The sequence below is a fragment of the Castanea sativa genome, chromosome 10, assembly GCF_040712315.1.
Source record: "Castanea sativa cultivar Marrone di Chiusa Pesio chromosome 10, ASM4071231v1".
NCBI classification, from domain to species: domain Eukaryota; kingdom Viridiplantae; phylum Streptophyta; class Magnoliopsida; order Fagales; family Fagaceae; genus Castanea; species Castanea sativa.
Window position 1 is genome coordinate 30,485,685 of NC_134022.1, and position 18,050 is coordinate 30,503,734.

Genomic DNA, 18,050 nt, shown 5'->3' on the forward strand with positions numbered 1-18,050 from the left:
CGTTTCTTAGTTCTTTCTTTTGTAATTAGTATTCTCTTTGTTTTTTCTTCTCTTTCTGTAATATTTGATGTGCCTTATGCCGTTATACATGAGGTAGTTTTTTTGAATATACATCTTTATTACTTATCAAAAATAAATAAATAAATAAGGAAGGGTTAAACCAAATCTAACATTAAGAAAAAATTACACCAAATGTAACATGTTCTTGACTTGTATAATTTAACTCAATTAGTTCCTCTCTTTAGTACATATTTTATTAGAGTGATATGACAAGATTATCAAATACCCTTATGCTAATATAAAATAAAAATTGCATATAAAAAACAAGAGTAAGATTAACAATTTGGTACTAAAAAAAAAAATAGGGAAGAAAGTGTAAATACAGAGAAATTTTTGCATCGACTGGGTATTAATTTTGCTTTAGTATCCTCATCCTTCTGCTTGTATTAGTCAATTTTGGTTTTTAATGCTGAAAATTTGTACTTGGTTTCCTTTCTCCTTTTCACATCGATCAAATTTCCTTGGAATAGTTGTGATTTCCAAAACTTTATTGTGGTTTTAGCTATTTCTTGCTTATGTGAGATAATTCAAGCGTTTTAATGGCCTATGAGCTCTAGCTCAAATGCACCACACCTCTTGTAAGAGCAAGGTGGAGGGTGAGGTTCCTAGGTTCAAAACCTACTGGATGCATAAGTTGTCAAAAAAATAATTGAAGTATTTTCTTTTTTAATGCAATTCAATTGGATTAAGGTTTAGTTAAGTTGTAGAAAATTGTTCTTAGATATATATATTTTTTGATAATTAAGAAAAAAGTTTATTAAGCAAGGTCACTTCATGCAAGGAGAATGAAGTAGCAAAAACAGAATATATACAGAGAAAAAAGAAAAAAGAAAAACAAACTGTACAAACAAGAAGAGAATCTAGAAACAACTAGACCTGAATGCTCAAGCTTGTTTATGGTCAAACAAAGTGCCAGTAAATAATGCTATTTGCTGATCCTCAAATGTTCCTTACCCTAAAAAATGCGACTGTTACGTTCCCTCCACATAATCAAGATTAGACACGAGGGTACTAGATTCCAAATATTCAAAGCACGCATCTCTAATCAGTTCTTAAATGTTTTACTGAGTGGTGCATTTTAATGAAGGGATTCATTCACATTTTATATTGTAGGATGTTGAGAGCTTGATGGAGTCTGTAGAGCAACTTCCCCATTCACGTACCTCTGGTCCTTTATGCAGCTCGTTGATTGTTGGTGTTAAATGGTTTAAGAAAGCCACAGAGGCAATCTCTGTGCCACGCGGTTTCAAAAGATGCAATTTGAGTGATGTTGAAGAAATTCTTGCTGAGGTATTTGCTTGCTGGTTGTATTGCCTCTTCCTATTTTTAAGAATATACTTCCAAAACTTTATAAATGGAATACTTAGCATTCATTTTATCCAATAGTTTAAAGTTTATTTGTTATATAGGATTTACTTTTAGGGTCTTCTACTTGCAGAATACCAATGTCTCCTTTCCAGTGATGGTTGGTCAACTTGAAAATTCTATCCAGAAACATAAGTGAGTCCACTGATTATTTTATTTTATTTGTCTTTATTTTGTTATTTTTACCATTCTGACCTAAAATTTATCACTTGGGTTTGTAGCATTAAAACACACCCAGGTGTAAATTTGCACATGTTTATATTGAGCATTAATTTCAAGCATACTTTTAGATATGTAACTCTATGCTCTGATCTGATGAAGTGTCTTCTTGCCGTAAAAAGTTCAAATGTTAGTCAATCAACCATTGCAGATTATGCATCTACTTGAAAGTTGCAACTTGTGCTTACTAACAAATGGTGCCTAAGGAGTCTGAAATCTATTCTCTCATTTTTATCCATTCACTCGTGTCTCTTTGTTCTTCCCGGTTATAGTTTCTTTACAAATGCAGGTTTTTTTTCTTATTTTTTTATTTTTAAGTTCTCCTTGTAGTTTTTTCAGGTCTCTTTACCTATGCCCTGTTGCAAACCTAGATGAAGTTTCTTGTCATATTTGATCGTTGCCTATATATATTGGAGAGAATTGATAGTTACATATTTGATAGCTTCAATGCACTCTATATAAGCTTTGTTTTATTTTGATATTGTTCAAAACTCAGCCAACTAAATTGGATGGTGTATATTTGTGCAAATTATTCTCTAAGATTGATGAACATTTTTGGGTTAACCAAGCTTTGGGAATATTTCTCTTGATTATTTGTTTATTTAACATTACTTGATTCTTATTACATTGTAACTGTACATGTAGGCTGTGGCAAGAACAAGTGTTTCAGTTTTTCAATCTAAGGCTTGAGCATCGATCTTGGTCTCAAATGCTAGAGCTCAAGGTACGCAGTGTGTGGGCATGTGTTTGTTAAAGTTTGATTACTTATATTGCCATCAATAAAGCCACTTATATTCTTGTTCCATTTTTTTGAATCTGTATAATAGTCACATGTTGCAATTTTTCATGTTCATCAGTATATTGATGGGCCTGCATGCTAATTTGTTAAAATATCAACAAGTTCTATATAGACTAAGGTAGTGTTTACCATAGATTGCTTTACCTTTTCTATTGGTAATGTCAATTTTGTATTTCCAAAATATTTTCTTTTATGTTGGTCAGTATAATTATTCTAGAAGATCCTGTTGCTTTGAGCGTAATGAGTTACACACACTAAAGTTGGAAGTTTTTTTTTTTGAGTACTCTATATGACTGGATTTCGACTTCTCACACTTTCTTTACCTTGGACTTCCTAGAGTTCATGGATAAACATTTTTTTTGGGGGTTTCTCCGTCGTATACATCCTTACATCCTGTGTACTAGGGTTGTGTCCCTTTGCGCTCTTCTGTTAATAATTTTTTATTACTTATACAAAAAAAAGATACATGTATTTTACTTAATCAAAAAAGAGAGGGTACATGTACTTTGTCAATCTGTCTTTGTAACTTTTTCATGCTTCTGTTGGAATTAAGGGTTGCATAGGAATGCTTTCTTTCTTTCTTAGTCAAATTGGCACAAGAAAGCTTTAGCCATGTATATATCATAATGCTACATGAGTTGCCCAGACCTGCTTACAATTAGGAGAGGTGCATGGACACGACTAAAAGCTCAGTGTGTCTGTGTTGGAGACAACTGTCTGTGTCCATGAAAAAAAAACATTATTTTTATTTTTATTTTGGACATGGTCAAGACACGACTGGGACACAGTTATGACATGGTGATAAAAAAAAAATTGAACAAAAGATGGAAAAAAAGGTGGGATTTTTGAGCAGAACAGGCCATCGCCTCTGGTCTTGGTCCTTCAATGCTCTCCCTTGATTTGGTTGCTGTTGTCCTCCATCTGCACACCAGCAAAGCCCATCAGTGCTGGTCTCGGCCCATTGGCACTTGTCTCAACCCATTAGCACTGCTAGCTCCGCATTGGTGCTGGTCTTTAGCTGATCTGCCCTTGCCATTTGCTGTTGTCCTCAATTTTTTTCTGTCTTCTTTTTTTTAATTTGCTTTTGCTAAGTGATGTTTGTGAGGCTTTTCATTATATTAATTAATGCTTTTCACTTCCCCACTGATACGAACCTCAAAAAATGCTTGTTGTTAATGAATTAATGTATGAGAACCCGGCTGACTGATTTTAATTAATGCTTTTTGTTTCCAATTCTGTTGGTCAAACAAAGCTGAAAGGCAATAGGGAATAATGTTTAGCACCCAAAACATATATTATTATCACTAATTTTTATTACGAATTTTAGGTACAATATTTTAAATATGATCACTTATTAACATAAAATATGCTTAAAATATAAAATATACATAAAAATATAAATTAATTTCTGTAGCCCTGCAGTGTCATGTCCTAGTTTTTCAATAGTTGCCGTGTTGCCTTGTCTCATGTCATGTTGTTATGTATCCATAACTATGAACTCTTGTTGTGCATGGAGTTCTGTTTCCTCCAATGAGCAGTAGTATTTCATTGGACTTCTGGGTTGCTAGTTACTATAATTCTGGGGAATCATGTCATCATTTCCCATCTTATTGTCTTATATTTTTGATTTTATTGTTCCTTGCTTCCATTGATTAGTCTCACGATGTGGCTGAAAGGATTTGATGCTCTGGGTTTCTACTAACTATAATTCTGGGGAATGATGTCATTCTTTCCCATCTTATTGTTTCATATATTTTTTTTGATTTTATTATTAAAAAAAAAAAAAGATTTTAGTCCTTCCTTACTTTCATTAGACTCACAATATGGCTGAAAGGATTTGTTGCTTTTGATTTTATGTTTTCAAGAAATTATCTTTCTAACCTGTGTTGCAAAGCCTTTGTCAGCTTCACTTGTTTTAAGCTATACTTTCAATATGCTACTGATATTAATGACTTCTTTCGTTGGAAAATTTTGTGCGATATCTGCAGGAACTTGGAAATGCTGTTGCTTTTAGTTGCTCAGAACTTGATATGGTCTTATGTAAAGTTGAAAGGGTTGAGAAGTGGGTGCAGCGCTGCATAGATGTGATTGGAGAGAACAATTCTTTACTTGATGCTTTACGAAAGGTTTCAATCTGTCAATCTTATCCATTTTCTCATACAATTTTGATGTTTTAATTTCTAAAATTCATTGATGGTTTAGTCACAACTCACAATGTCTGTTTAATAATATCATTGTACAGATAAAGCAGACTCTAGATAGATCTTTGTATATATATGACACGTCATGCCCCTGTAAAACCAGAAACTTATGTGTCTGCTGCTCCAATGATACCGATGACCTGGAGCTTCTTACTTGTTCTACATGCAAGTACTGGTAAGGTATTTTCTACTATGTTGGTGTTTCACTTTTTTAATCTGTTTATCAAGGTTGAGAAACCACAGTCAATAATATATCATCTGCATAGTAGGTTGTTATTCCAATCTCAATTTTATCCTGTAGTCATCTGATCTTTATTTGAGGAATTTTAAGCTTCAAGACTTCACCATTGTTCTGTAGATTCTTCCTTGCCCCTCTTTTTTCCCTTGCCTACCAATTAATCTGCTAATGAACATCCCAAAAAATTTAATTGTTGTTCTACTTCTACCTTTCACAACTTTTTGTTTTCTTTGCTTTATTTTTTTTTGTTCTGGTTTCACATGTTCTAGATATCTTTCATATGAACAGCTATCATTTGCGGTGCCTAGGACCAACGACAATAGATTCAAATCATGCAGAAGTGTATATATGTTGTTATTGCCAAGTTTTGGAGGGTGGATCAAATTTTCAAAATAAAGGCGGCCCTATGGTATGCCTTTATTTCTTCAATGTGTTTTCCATAAGAAGCTTGTATGCTGTCTCACATCTTTGCTTGGTACAGAGATTTGGAGGGAAGCGTCCTGAATTACAAATGCTTGTTGAACTTCTATCTGATGCTAAAGACTTTTCTTTGTGGTAATATGTTGCACTATTGATGAGAACTACTTTTCAATTTCTGTAATTTTTTTAATTTCATAAATTATTAGGTAATACTTTTTTTTTCCCCTTGGTAAAAAAAATTGGCAAAACTGATGCATCTTTGGAAGACTTTTGAAATTTCTTATGATGCTGAATGCGCATGATATAAATTTTAGTCTTCTTCCTTGCTGTGTAATTCAAATTATATTTGCTATTTTACTTTTCCTCCCCCACATTATAAACGGTTTAACTGTGCTGGATCATTTGATTCTAAAACTAAGGTGGCAGTAGTAGGAATAGCAAGAACTGATCTGGGTTTTGGATGGAGATTCTTTTCTATTCAAACTGATTCAGTGCTAGCAGCTAAGGCTAGAGAACTATGAAGTGTGGCTGAGCAATCAGAGAAGTGGGATGGCTGAGACCTTGGGTTGTGAAATTCTATGACAGACACTGATGTCTAGCAGTTTGCCACCAGCCTGTTTAATAACAATACCCTTTCAGGATTGGAATTGCTGCTACTACATATGACATAAATTTTCGCTAATAGACTTCTAAATTAGCTTGATTTCAAGTTACTCCTAAAACTGAGCAGGTGGTTAGCAACCAAAACCGAGCTTGAGGGTGTGCCCTGTAAACTGGGTATCTTCTCTTCTTCTTTAAGTGATTCATATGTTAACCAAGGATGGCCGGCCTGGTCCACCTTATGTTCACCTTTTGGTTTTCTTCTGGCTTTGTACTTTTAATTTTTGCCTCTCTTGTTAGGCTCATGATTGTTTTACCTCATGCTTATCTAATTGCACTTACATAACTACTATGGGTATTTGACAGTGGCAAAAATAAATGGTTCACTGAATTTGGCACGTGCTTTTGATTGGGTTTTTATTGAATATTATATGATGGGTTATCAAATTCCTGCACGTGAATGTTTTGTTTTATTGATAACTGCTGATGCTTTCTACAGGATTGAGGAAAGAGATGTATTGGAACAGCTTGTGGATCAAGCTCAGGCATGCAGAACTTTCTTGACAGAAATAGTCAATTTTTCGTTTGCTTATTTTGATAAAGATCTCGGTGTGGTCTCTGAAAAATTAACTACTGCTCTTAAGGTACTTGCCAAGGCTAGCATTATTTACTGTTGGTATATTATGCAGTAGAAGCATTTGGTTGTTGTGTTGTACTCTTTTTATTGAGAACCTGGATTATTTTCTCTCTGCTGGATTTGACACATTTCCTTAAGTGCATAATTGGCTTTAACATTTTAGTGCTATGAATTTTGTTAGTTAACAAAAAATGTAATATAGCTTCCAATCTAATAAAATTGTTATCTTTTGAGTGTTAACTGTTATATAGCCACATATTTGTACATTCTTCCTTATTGGAAATGGTTTTATTGTACAGGCCATTGAAGTGGCAGGTCTGTATGATCATCAAGCTAATCACAACCTTGAGCTGGCATTAGCTAGATACTCTTGGAGATTCAAAGTCAATAGGTTATTAGGGGGTTCACAAAAGCCCACGATCCAACAGATTCAACAGCATTTGAAAGAGGTGTGTTTTATCAACAATTAGTACTTGTGTACTTGTCTTTTGGGACTATTCTACATTCTTGGGATAGCATCTTCCAAGGGTATCCATTGATCATTTAACTCAATATTTGTCAGTTCTTGAGAAATACTAAATAAAGACAGATGAAAAAAGACACAGAAAACCATTTCCACAAGAACCTAATATGATTTAATGCCTATGTTGCCCCTACAAAATTCATGATGTGTTGCATGTCTACTGGCTTCTGCTTTGTGTCTCTAATTCTATGAAGGGACGAAAAATTCTTTTTTTAGGGAAGAAATATAAACAAAAACATATAGAAAGTGGATAGGAGGCTTGGCTAGGGCTGGGGAATAATGATTGATTTGGGTTTGTGAGGACTATCTTCCCTTTTTGGGTAAGTAGTGAGGACCAGTTACAACCCCTTATAAGGTGTTGGAGGTATGGTTAGATACTAGATGTGGTTGGTATGGGCAGTCAATCCAGGCAAATCCTTTTTTCACTCTTAGTTCTTATATAGCTCTCAGTAATTGTTTAGCAATCCATCTATTATAGATGCTCGAGTATTACTATAAGATATCATTGGGTTGCTGTCATATTACTTAGGTTATCTGGATTTTCAGTTTGTCAAGAAGAATTTGTTGAAGACAATGTTCCTGTGAGACTGAAATATGGTTACAAGTACTTTTTCGTTGAAGGGCTGCATTTTTATTATTGGCACACTTCCCCTTGGGGTGCTTTTTAATCCAATTACATCTGTTCTACAAAGGCCCTTCCCATAATTCAAGAGTTCAATATTAATTACTCCTTGTAAAGAAGGTTGCAGCACTAATTGATTTGATCTTTGAAAGAACAAATATGACCCGAAGTGTGAGTGCATTAATTAACCTTCCTCAAAAGTGAGCTGGACAGACAAGACACTTTCTGGGATTTAGAAAATCTCTCTTTGAAATTTGTATTTGTTTGACAGAACTTGATTTAAAATTTTATTTCTTGACAAAAGCACTTTTGCTATACTGTGACATAGATGATCAACTAAATCAAGAATGTGTGGCAGGGTCTTTCTATGAGCATTCCACCTGAAGATTATTATAGGCAAAAACTTACAGAAGTGAAGCGTATTGGCTTGCAGTGGGCAGAACGTGCCAGGAAGGTCTATAAATTTCTCATACTCACTCTCTCTTGCTCTCTCACTCTCTCTCATTGGCTCTTTTGTTATATATACAGGTTGCAACTGATTCTGGAGCTCTCAGTTTAGATAAAGTTTATGAACTTATCTTGGAAGGTGAAAATTTGCCTTTTTACTTGGAGAAGGAGATTAAGGTACAGAGATACCCCTCCCCACAAAAAAAAGAACTATTTATCTTTGCGTTACTTGAAAAAGGAAAAAGAAAAATATTTGCCTTGGCATTTCATTGATCAGCTAGTGTTTGGTTGGTGCAGTTACTACAAGAACGAAGTATGCTTTATTGTATTTGTCGAAAGCCATATGATCAGAGAAAAATGATTGCTTGTGATCAATGTGATGAGTGGTACCATTTTGATTGCATTAACTTAGTTTCCACACCAAAGGTCTACATCTGTCCTGCTTGTAAGCCTCAACAACAAGACTTGTCTGCAACACCTTCAGTTGATCTTGATAGGTAAGCTTTAAGTTAAGAAAAAATTCCTTGCATGTAAATTGTAATTGCATATATATTGTATTTTTCTGTTTGCTTGAGGACTTACTTTGGGTTTGGGAATGTAATTTAGTAAGTACGCACAAAATACAGAGCTGAAAATGCATGTTTGATGATGGTTTATGGAATAATCTCTTCCAAACGAGCATTTAAAGAACATATGATAAAATGAAAATCTCTCTTTAAATGATTATTATTGGGAGGAAAGTGCTGGGAGGGATAAAATCTTGCCAGATTGTCTTTTATTCTGTTGGTGATAAATTATGAGTAGATTTTTTCATAAAATTTGAGGGAGAGAAGAAATTATATATTTCTTACTTCTGTCATCTGTTTGGACCATAATATCTGTTTCAATATATATATACATCTTTTCATCTTTAGTAACTTTTTTCCCTTTATTGCCTTGACAGATCAGTTAGTGTCAAGTTTGTAGAGCCTAAAACACCTTCTCCTAAACATACAAAGAAACCGAGAGAAGCTGAGCCTAGTCCAAGGCAAAAGATGGTTTCAATTACAGATCATAGTAATAGTTTTAGCAGTGGGATTGAACGCTTATGGTGGCGAAATCGGAAGCCCTTCAGAAGAGCAGCAAAAAAACGTGCTGAGCTTGACATTCTTTCACCATTTTTCCATGTACAACAATAAAACTGGAAGTAGATGGTTATCAATCATTTAATTTATTCAATTGATTTTTATGGTTTCCGCTCAATTATCTGTTTTCAGCTCCTTGAGAAATAATAAGAAAATTTTGTCCTATAAACACGTGCTCATCTGCATGTGAAATTTTTTGAGCCGGCCCACAATTTGAAATTAAATTGAGCTTCCTGTTCTAGACTCTTCCTTTCCTATGATTTACTTGTTTTCAGCAAAATTTCGAGGAGACACAAGTAGTGAGCATTAGAGAGAAAAATCAGAAGGCATATTTCACCCTTGTGTCTCCTCAAACACATCTTTCTCTATCACTTCTTCTACTAATTAACTTCAAAAACCACTCTCATATGATCCTTGACATGCACAGATAAAGTTGTATTCTTTCCTTACCAACCCATCCTCCCTTGTGCTTTGATTTTCAATTTTGAGGCTATTGACTTCGTCTTAATGCAGGATTTCACCCGTGGCGGCTGAATATGAGATTTTCTTCTTGATGAATAATTCTTTTTTCTTCTTGGTTAATACAAAACGTTCAAGATACTGAACATGGAATTTTTGTTGTTGAACACAAAATTCATGTCCAAATGAATATGGAATATAACATTTTTATCTGTGCTAAATTCATTATTTTAGCCTTGCAGAATATATTACTTTGATCTTGCTGAATATACCATTCTTGTCTTGCCGATTACCTTTATCTAGCCTTGCTGAAAGCTATCCCATGTTCTTTTTCGTGTCTCTTTAACATCTCAGGATTGCAATCTCTTTGTTGTCATGCTGTTGAATGCTTCATTGCTAACTTTCTTCTCCTTGATTCATTTATTCAATGCCTAATATGGTCTCTAATGCAAAAGTTATTCAAACAAACTACAAGATAAGTCTGATAAATTATCAATTAACTCTTTTTTATTATGAATATTATTTTTGTTGTATTGTACTTTTTTTAAACAAGTTTTGGTGTATTCTACTTGCACATATTTATTCCTTGCTCACTTATTTTTAGAAGTAAAAATCTATTTCACCTACTCATTAGTCATTACATTATGAAATACAATGGTAATGGCCAACGAATGCTCCATTGACAGTAGTTCTGGTCTCAACTCCCTAAAAGAACTCAAACTTAATCACTGATGTATTAAAACATGGCACATGTATGGGCCCAAAAAAGACTAACAAGCTTTTATATTTTGTCATCACCAACAATCAAATTGTCCCATAAAATGAAAAAGCTTATTGTATATACGCTGCTTTGTGGTTGAAATTAAGAGGTGCGAATGTGCTGTGACTTGAGTTTGAACAAGTTTAAAATCTCGTTTATTTTTGTTGTCAGCTTATATATATATATATATATATATATATATATATATATATATATATTTATATAACTATTAAAAGTTTGACCTTTTTATGTACAATTGAACTTATATTGAATTTATTTTTTTTGAACAAAATAAACCAATAAAAATAAGTAATCCCAAACATACTAGTAATTAGAGATTTCAGGAGAATTCATTATTTTATCTTCTTATACTCTTGTTGAACTTAAAAGATCAATGTATTGTAATAAAAACTTTTAAAAGAACATAATTTCTTTGATATTTTGCTAGACAAAATTGTTTGGTATATTTGGGGTACTACGCTTTCCATTTACATAATGTGAATCCCGCAAATGAGACTCATATTTATGAGGAGAAAAGTGCACAACATTGAGTATACATTAATAGTTGCTCATCCACAAGACTTTACTTATTTAAAAAATAATAGGGAAAATTACAACTTACCTATTTGTGGTTTGACTGAAATTTAAGTTGCCTACTTGTGGTTTAAAATTTGACACTTTACTTATCAGAAGTTAGCTCAGTTAGAGTTCAATAACATATATCTGTTAAAAACATGGTTAAATATATAATTTTACTCCATTTTTATGTCTCATCCAAAAACACAAAAATATAAAAAAAATACAAGATCATGGGATTTTAAATCGCAAGTAGGCAATTTAAATTTTGGTTAAAACTCAGGTAGGTAAAATGTCAAATCACGAGTAGACAATTTAAATTTCGGCCGAATTACAGGTGTTTGGGGTTATGAATGGGTTGGATTTTCAAATACCTTTTACCTATTTATTCCTCATTTAACAAAGTAGTTATGATTCAAATCCAACCCAACTCAATCCAGTCCAATTATTTAAAATAAAATCTAGCATATTTATCTAATTATGTGTGTATATAAATATGTAAAATATTTACATAAAAAATAAAAAATATATCCCAAATATTTAAAATGAAAAAATATCCTCAACACATTCAAAAATGACCAAAATAATGTTAAAGAGGTTTAAAATTATCATAATACCTCTAAACCTTCAAAATGAGGGGAAAAATCATATAGTTTAAAAAAAATGGAAAGAAAATAAATGCATTTAAATGCATCCAGATGATTCTTAAAAAAAAAAAAGAAAAAAAAAAAAAGCATCCATATACCACGTAGTAGGCACGTACTTTACCTAAAGAAATTTTTTATAAAAAATGTTATTATTTATTAAAAAAATATCTAAGAAATGTCTAAAAATCCCAACTTGAATTATATCAACAAATTACTATGTTTACAAAAGCCTTGTAATTTAATTACTAACAAAAATATACATGATTCAAATATTCTCTCACCCAAATATCTAGTTAAACTAACAAAAAAAGCTTCTCAAAAAAAAAAAAAAAAAAAAAAAATCAAAAGTAACCCTCAATTACTACTTATCATAAATTGGTGTAATTGGGTCTGTAGACTCGTACCCATTTTGAGAGTTTCGTCTGAAACATTGAAACCATTCCGAACGGTAACTCACTTCGTCTGAAACATTGAATTTCACTTGTAATGAATATCTCTCTCTCTCTTTCTCTCTCTGTGTTAAATTTTTGCTCCAAAAGTGTTTGTGAAAAAATATGTCACAGTAGAAATATGTAACAAATAGCATTTGATCTCTGTGTAGAGTCTGTAGACTAACTGTTTGTAAAAATGCTGCAATGAAAATGAACTTTGTGCCGAAAAGCTGGACTTGATGCATTAAAAAAGCAAAACAAAAAAGTTTGTTTCTTTGCATTTTGGAAGTAAAAATATTATTGCCCATGTTGTTCATTTTTGTAATGTTAATTTGCTTAAAACGTATTTTACATAGTGACAAATAAAAGGTTTTGTTTTTTGTTGTTGAAGGGTCTGGTTGATTAATGAGGTACGTGAAGCCGTTGAACTTGTTCCAGGATTTGCTCACGTCAAAAGCAGTAAAACGGGGTCGTTTGCTTGGTCTGGATGTTGGTGATAAGTATGTTGGGCTTGCTGTTTCAGACACTCACAATAAGATAGCTTCACCTCTAAGGTAATCTGATATCTTATACTTTTTATAATACCGTGAAACTATGCTTGACAATGCATTTTAAAGGCCACCCAGTATATGGTATGGTCGGTGAATGTTGAATCTCTAGTTTTATAGACTAGAGCAGCATATCCCTCTTACCACCACAGGGTGTGGCTTGATGGTAGGAGTTCTCTTATTGCTTCACTTGGTGAGCAGTTTGAGTGATAGCTCCATTAAGGCCTCGGTGGTGCAGGTAGTATTACCCATTGCTGTCATGTGGCGTGGGGTCAATGAGTCCACATCAAAGACCCCCTTTAGGGCTCCTTTTTCCCCATTTTATGTTAGCGCTCTCATTGAAACTTTGTTTATTATATGGTATAAATGTCAATTATTGTGATGCTGCAGTGTTCTGCTAAGGAAGAAATCAAATATTGATCTAATGGTTAGTGACTTTCAAAGTCTGGTGAGTACTTTCTGTTGATTTTCTTTTATAAGATTGTATTTTGTTGTTATTGTAAATTCAGAAGAAGGTTATAAATCGAAATGATTGTCTGCAGTGTCATGTTAAATCAAAAGAGGGTATCCTATGATGAAATAAACTGAACAATCGTGCTAGTAGTGTCATGGAATAAAAAGTTTGAGTCCTGTTATTATGTCTATCACGAGAGGCTCTTTTTTTCTTTTTCTTTTTTCCTGCAAGAAGTTCTCTATCTAGATAAATTGGGTATTTATGTTGAGTGGTGTTGAACTTTGAGCTATCTTCAGACCAAAGTCAAAGTCATAACGGCTTCTTCTGTTCATGTACAGATCTCTGAACTCTCTCTGGTGGGCTTTGTTGTTGGCTGCCCTTTCGACAGACGACGAAGCGCACCTGATGTGAGTTTTCAAGTGGAGCAATTAATATAGATTCTTGTTCTTTCCCTGACTGCATTTTAATTTTTCACCATGATTAGGCTGTTCAAGTGAAGCTTTTCAATGATGATTCCTGTAAAACAGGGAAACTCAAAGGTTTAAACTACACGTATTGGGATGAGAGTTTTACATCTAAGGTTGGTCCATTTGGCTATATTGTGAGATTTAGCGAAGTTTCATATGTAGAAATTGTGGCATAGCTATAGATACTCAGCACATGTGGAAGGTTTTTAATTAATCTAATGATGTACTTGGATTACCCTGTGTCAACCTAATATTATGATTACTATATGAGATCTGTGATTTTCCTTTCCAAAATGTTGAAAATATCAATTTCATTGTTTGGGTAGCTAGCTACTGGAAACCTGGCCTTTGCCTAGGAAATGTTGGATGAACTGCAAACGCTAGATTTGGAAAATTATAATGATTTATGCATCTCAATCTCAATTTACATCTAGTTATCTGTGTTCTTATTACTAAATGTCAAAGAGTCTAATTTCATGTTACTATTTTGCAGAATGTGGAATTACTGTTAAAGCCTTTGAATTTACATCCAGTCCAGTCAAAGACAATAATTGACAAGTTTGCTGCTGTGGGAATACTCCAGGTATTATTCATTCTTCTATACATTCCATCAAAAAATCAAATGGTTCACTGTGCTTTACATATTTAACACGGAATTCATCATGTAAAATGCAATGGACTCCAATTGTTATATTAAGCACAATGGACTCATCCATGTGCTGTCAGACAACAAACTGGTATGATTAGAGATCTAGATAATTTCTATTTAAAATGTAATACATTCAAGATTTACCCTGGTAGGATTAGAGATTTACATATTAAAAAAATGTATAAATTGTAACATAGGCAAGAGGTGACTAAAATGTACTAAGTTTGATTACTGAAACTAAAAAAGACAGAATAATGCTGGCAGTAAGAAGGCAGGCCATAGTAATTATTATTATTATTATTATTTGGGGGTATCTTGCTTATAAAACTTTCAACATTCTGAAAATTCAATAGATCTTTTGAGTAGAGTTGTGGTGTGCTTTTGTGTTAAAACCCCTTTTTCTTTCCCTTGTGTGTGTGCGCGTCTGTGTATTTGTTTCTCAAAAAAAAAAAATTGCTACTATTTCGATTTCTCTTAATTTGCATGAAATTGTTGTGTTCATGAGGTAGTTTTTTTTAATATACATCTTTATTACTTATTAAAAAAAAAAAAAAAAAAGGGTCTTAAATAGACTAAATCAGAGAATAGTTATGCAATATTTGAACAGTTAGTTTGAAGGTATTTTCAGAGCAGTTATTCTGAATTCAGAGTTGTCTCATATGCTGGCATTTTGGGCAGGGATACCTGGATTATGTTAGCAGGAAGATGAAGTTGGAAGCAGCAGAGTAAGATGTCTCTAAATGGATGTAAGCTGCTTGTTATTCATGTACATAACGGGACTGTTAAATGAATGTTGTACTCACAAGTCACAACATAGATGTACCTCTGTTTTTGAGTTTCACAATTTCCTTAGCTTTGCTTTGTAATTTTTTGAACTGTTTGTGTTCATCATCATGAACATGAAGTGTTTTCAATTTTTAATAGATCTATTCTACTTATGATAAAAAAAGAGAAAAACGTCACAAGTCACAACATAGTTGTTGAAGCAATATTATGTGACAATTTAGTTCATTGTCATGTTTCACTTGAGTTGCCCTGAAATCATGGTCCTACAGGAATAAAAAATTGCAAATCTTTTTAAAAAACTGCCTATTCATTAAAATTACACGTCTTTGATATTTTAATCCGATGAATTACTATAGGCTAGAGCTCTCTAGCAAGGCAGGCATTGGGGGGCAAAAAAAGGTGGAGCTGTGGATGCATGGAGCATTTATTGAAACAAACCAAGTGGATTATTTAAATCTTTACATGCTCTATAATTTGTTGTAAAATTGGTTAATGAATGTGATGGGAACTTTATGAATGTATTTTTTTTTTTTTTTTTTATAATTCTGTTAGAAATAAAAAGGCTCCCAAAAAAATTTAAAAATGCACCTGTCACTCGGTCAAAAAGAGAAATTGGTTCTCTTTATTTTTTTTTTGAGTATTTTATTATCTTTTTTGGATCAAGGATGAATTCCTAACTTTGTTATTAAATCTTCAATTTTGTAGTCATCCCGACAAATTGATATAAAATAAAGTCTCTTATTTATCTATATATATATTATAGTAAAAATATATAAAAGTTGTTCATCAAAAAAAAAAAAAAAAAAAAAAAAATATATATATATATATATATATATATATATATATATATATATATATATATATATATATATATAAAAGTTGAAGAGTATAATTTCTTGGTGCTACATTTATGTTGAGTTACATTTGTGGTCATGTCATCATTTTCTTTCCATCCTTAAAAAGAGAAATTTATTAATGTATACAATAATGCATTATGTCTTTATACATTCTCAAAACTAATTTTAACTTACCCATAATGATAAAATAATCAGTTTTTACTACAATGATTTTAGGTGAAACTACAATGTTAATCCTTCAAGTTTACTCTATGTGCGCAACTGGTCCCTTAAGTTTCAAGTGAGCGCAATTAGTCCCTCAAGTTTTAAAAATGAGTTGTATTAGTCCTTTTATTAATTGCCGTTTGTGGTGTTACTTACGTGACTAACGGAATAATAACTTAACATTTTTTTAATGACGTGACATTTTTTAATTAAAAATTACAATAATTAGTTTTCACGTAAGATCAAATCTAAATCTAAATCAAAATCAAACTGACTTAGTTTAAATCAAATCTAGAATCACAACCCCGTTCCAAATAAAATCACATACGTTTGTGGTGATTTTGGATTCACAAATGTACAACGGCGGGAGAGAGAAGGGGGAGAAAGAGACTAAGTGGATCATAGCCACCAGCGGCAACGCCTCTTCCCTCTGCTGGAGACTGTGGCATCCTGACTCCAAGCGATGCATACCACTAGTGTGTCTTCTTGCTCGCATAGCCACCAACACAGCGCCGCTCCTCCTCCCCTCTTTGAAAAACCTCACAGATATTGCTTTTTTTTTCTCTCGTGTTGTTATGCTTTCAATTTAAACAAATAAGCATTTCTATTTCTTAATAATTTTGAATGGATATTATCATTCCATTTGAAATTGGGTTTGAAATGTTCAATTTTTCTTTGTTGGTTGGGTATGTTTTTTTAATAAAAAAAAAAAAAAAAAATCCTAGGCAGCGGTGTCGCACTGACTCATAGCTGAGGACAATATCATACCTTTAAAATTGTTTGTACTTATCTCAGTTCTATTTGAAAGGTGAAGGACATTTCGGATTTCAACATAAACGAACTTTTCTCAAAGAAAGTATAAACACAAGATTTGTTTTTAATTGGGTCAGTTTGATTTAGATTTGATTTCAACTAGTTAAGTTTGCTTTAGATTTAATCTAATGTGGAAACTCATTATTTTAATTAAAAATACCACGTCATTAAAAAAATGTCAAGTCATTATTTTGTTAGTCATGTAAATAACATTAATAACGGCAGTTGGTAAAATGACTAATACAACTCATTTTTTAAACTTAAGTGGACCAATTGTGGTTAGTTGAAATTTGAGGGACTAATTGCGCATACCGGGTAAACTTGAGGGACCAATAATGTAGTAAAAAAGTTCGAGAATGTATACTATACATTCTTGAATCTTTTTATTTTTTGAGAAAATATACATTCTTCAACCTAAATGCTAATTATAATAATAATAAAAAATTACATGTATTACGAATACCTTAGACAAAGTCACCATTTATTTATTTTTAGTTTATACTCACGCAAAAAAAATCTTATTCTACTATTGTATTCATAATCGTATGCTATTGCAGTATTCAAGATTAGGTTAAAAGTTCCAGTTTCGCTCCTACCTAGTGAAGCATATGTCATTTTCATCAATTTTAAGAGATATAGAAAAAAAAAATCTAGTTCGATCCATTTTGGGTGAGTATAAACTATAAACAAATAAAGTTGTTTTCTTTATTATCTCTATACATTAAAGTTGATGAAAATGAAATATAGGATCTTTAAGCTTTAAATCGGACCCTTCAACCTCGCATTGAATAATAAATTTGAAACTTAAAAATTTTAGTTATACCAAAAAAAATTAAGAAAATATAATATACAATAATAATATTTAGAAGAATGTGGACCATTATCAAAAAAGAATAATATCAATCAAAAACACCAAAAATAATAAAATTATATATATGTAAAAATAGAAAGATAGAAATTACTTTTATAAATTGTTTAATTTTTAGAGAGAACAAATTATATATAATGAAATTTAGAGAAAAAATTATACATTATGCAACATCTCAAAATAATTATATATTTAAGCTGAAGCTTAACATTTATTTTTGTTACGCCTTTATTGAGCCATAGCATTTTAGTCCAATATTTTAGTCTACTTCAATCT

At 32.3% G+C, this 18,050-nt stretch overlaps 2 protein-coding genes across 5 annotated transcripts in view; both read left to right on the forward strand.

Moving 5' to 3' along the window:
• The window catches only part of LOC142611817 (lysine-specific demethylase JMJ17), a 38,628-nt gene extending 29,184 nt beyond the window's left edge, over positions 1-9,444 (forward strand). Inside the window, exons 22-34 of one of the 2 annotated variants that reach the window (XM_075783960.1) lie at positions 1,174-1,350; positions 1,499-1,560; positions 2,290-2,368; positions 4,432-4,569; positions 4,686-4,819; positions 5,171-5,291; positions 5,364-5,437; positions 6,402-6,546; positions 6,839-6,988; positions 8,043-8,138; positions 8,213-8,308; positions 8,429-8,628; positions 9,075-9,444. In XM_075783960.1, the coding sequence (XP_075640075.1) occupies positions 1,174-1,350; positions 1,499-1,560; positions 2,290-2,368; positions 4,432-4,569; positions 4,686-4,819; positions 5,171-5,291; positions 5,364-5,437; positions 6,402-6,546; positions 6,839-6,988; positions 8,043-8,138; positions 8,213-8,308; positions 8,429-8,628; positions 9,075-9,309 (1,707 nt within the window). In that variant the 3' untranslated portion in view covers positions 9,310-9,444. The remainder of the gene's footprint in view (positions 1-1,173; positions 1,351-1,498; positions 1,561-2,289; positions 2,369-4,431; positions 4,570-4,685; positions 4,820-5,170; positions 5,292-5,363; positions 5,438-6,401; positions 6,547-6,838; positions 6,989-8,042; positions 8,139-8,212; positions 8,309-8,428; positions 8,629-9,074) is intronic. The other variant, XM_075783961.1, reaches the window with a different exon arrangement.
• A 2,578-nt stretch (positions 9,445-12,022) lies between these two features.
• On the forward strand, positions 12,023-15,785 carry LOC142612856 (uncharacterized). Of its 3 annotated transcripts, none has more exons than XM_075785025.1 (8): positions 12,023-12,145; positions 12,520-12,682; positions 13,067-13,124; positions 13,469-13,537; positions 13,615-13,710; positions 14,091-14,180; positions 14,925-14,992; positions 15,389-15,785. In XM_075785025.1, exons 2-7 carry the CDS (start codon positions 12,534-12,536, stop codon positions 14,973-14,975), a joined length of 513 nt encoding a protein of 170 aa, XP_075641140.1. In that variant the 5' UTR covers positions 12,023-12,145; positions 12,520-12,533; the 3' UTR covers positions 14,976-14,992; positions 15,389-15,785. The 3 variants fall into 3 exon arrangements, with proteins under 3 accessions (XP_075641140.1, XP_075641142.1, XP_075641141.1); XM_075785027.1 differs by having other exon boundaries at positions 15,396-15,549; XM_075785026.1 differs by having other exon boundaries at positions 12,098-12,180.
• Positions 15,786-18,050: the final 2,265 nt, after the last annotated feature.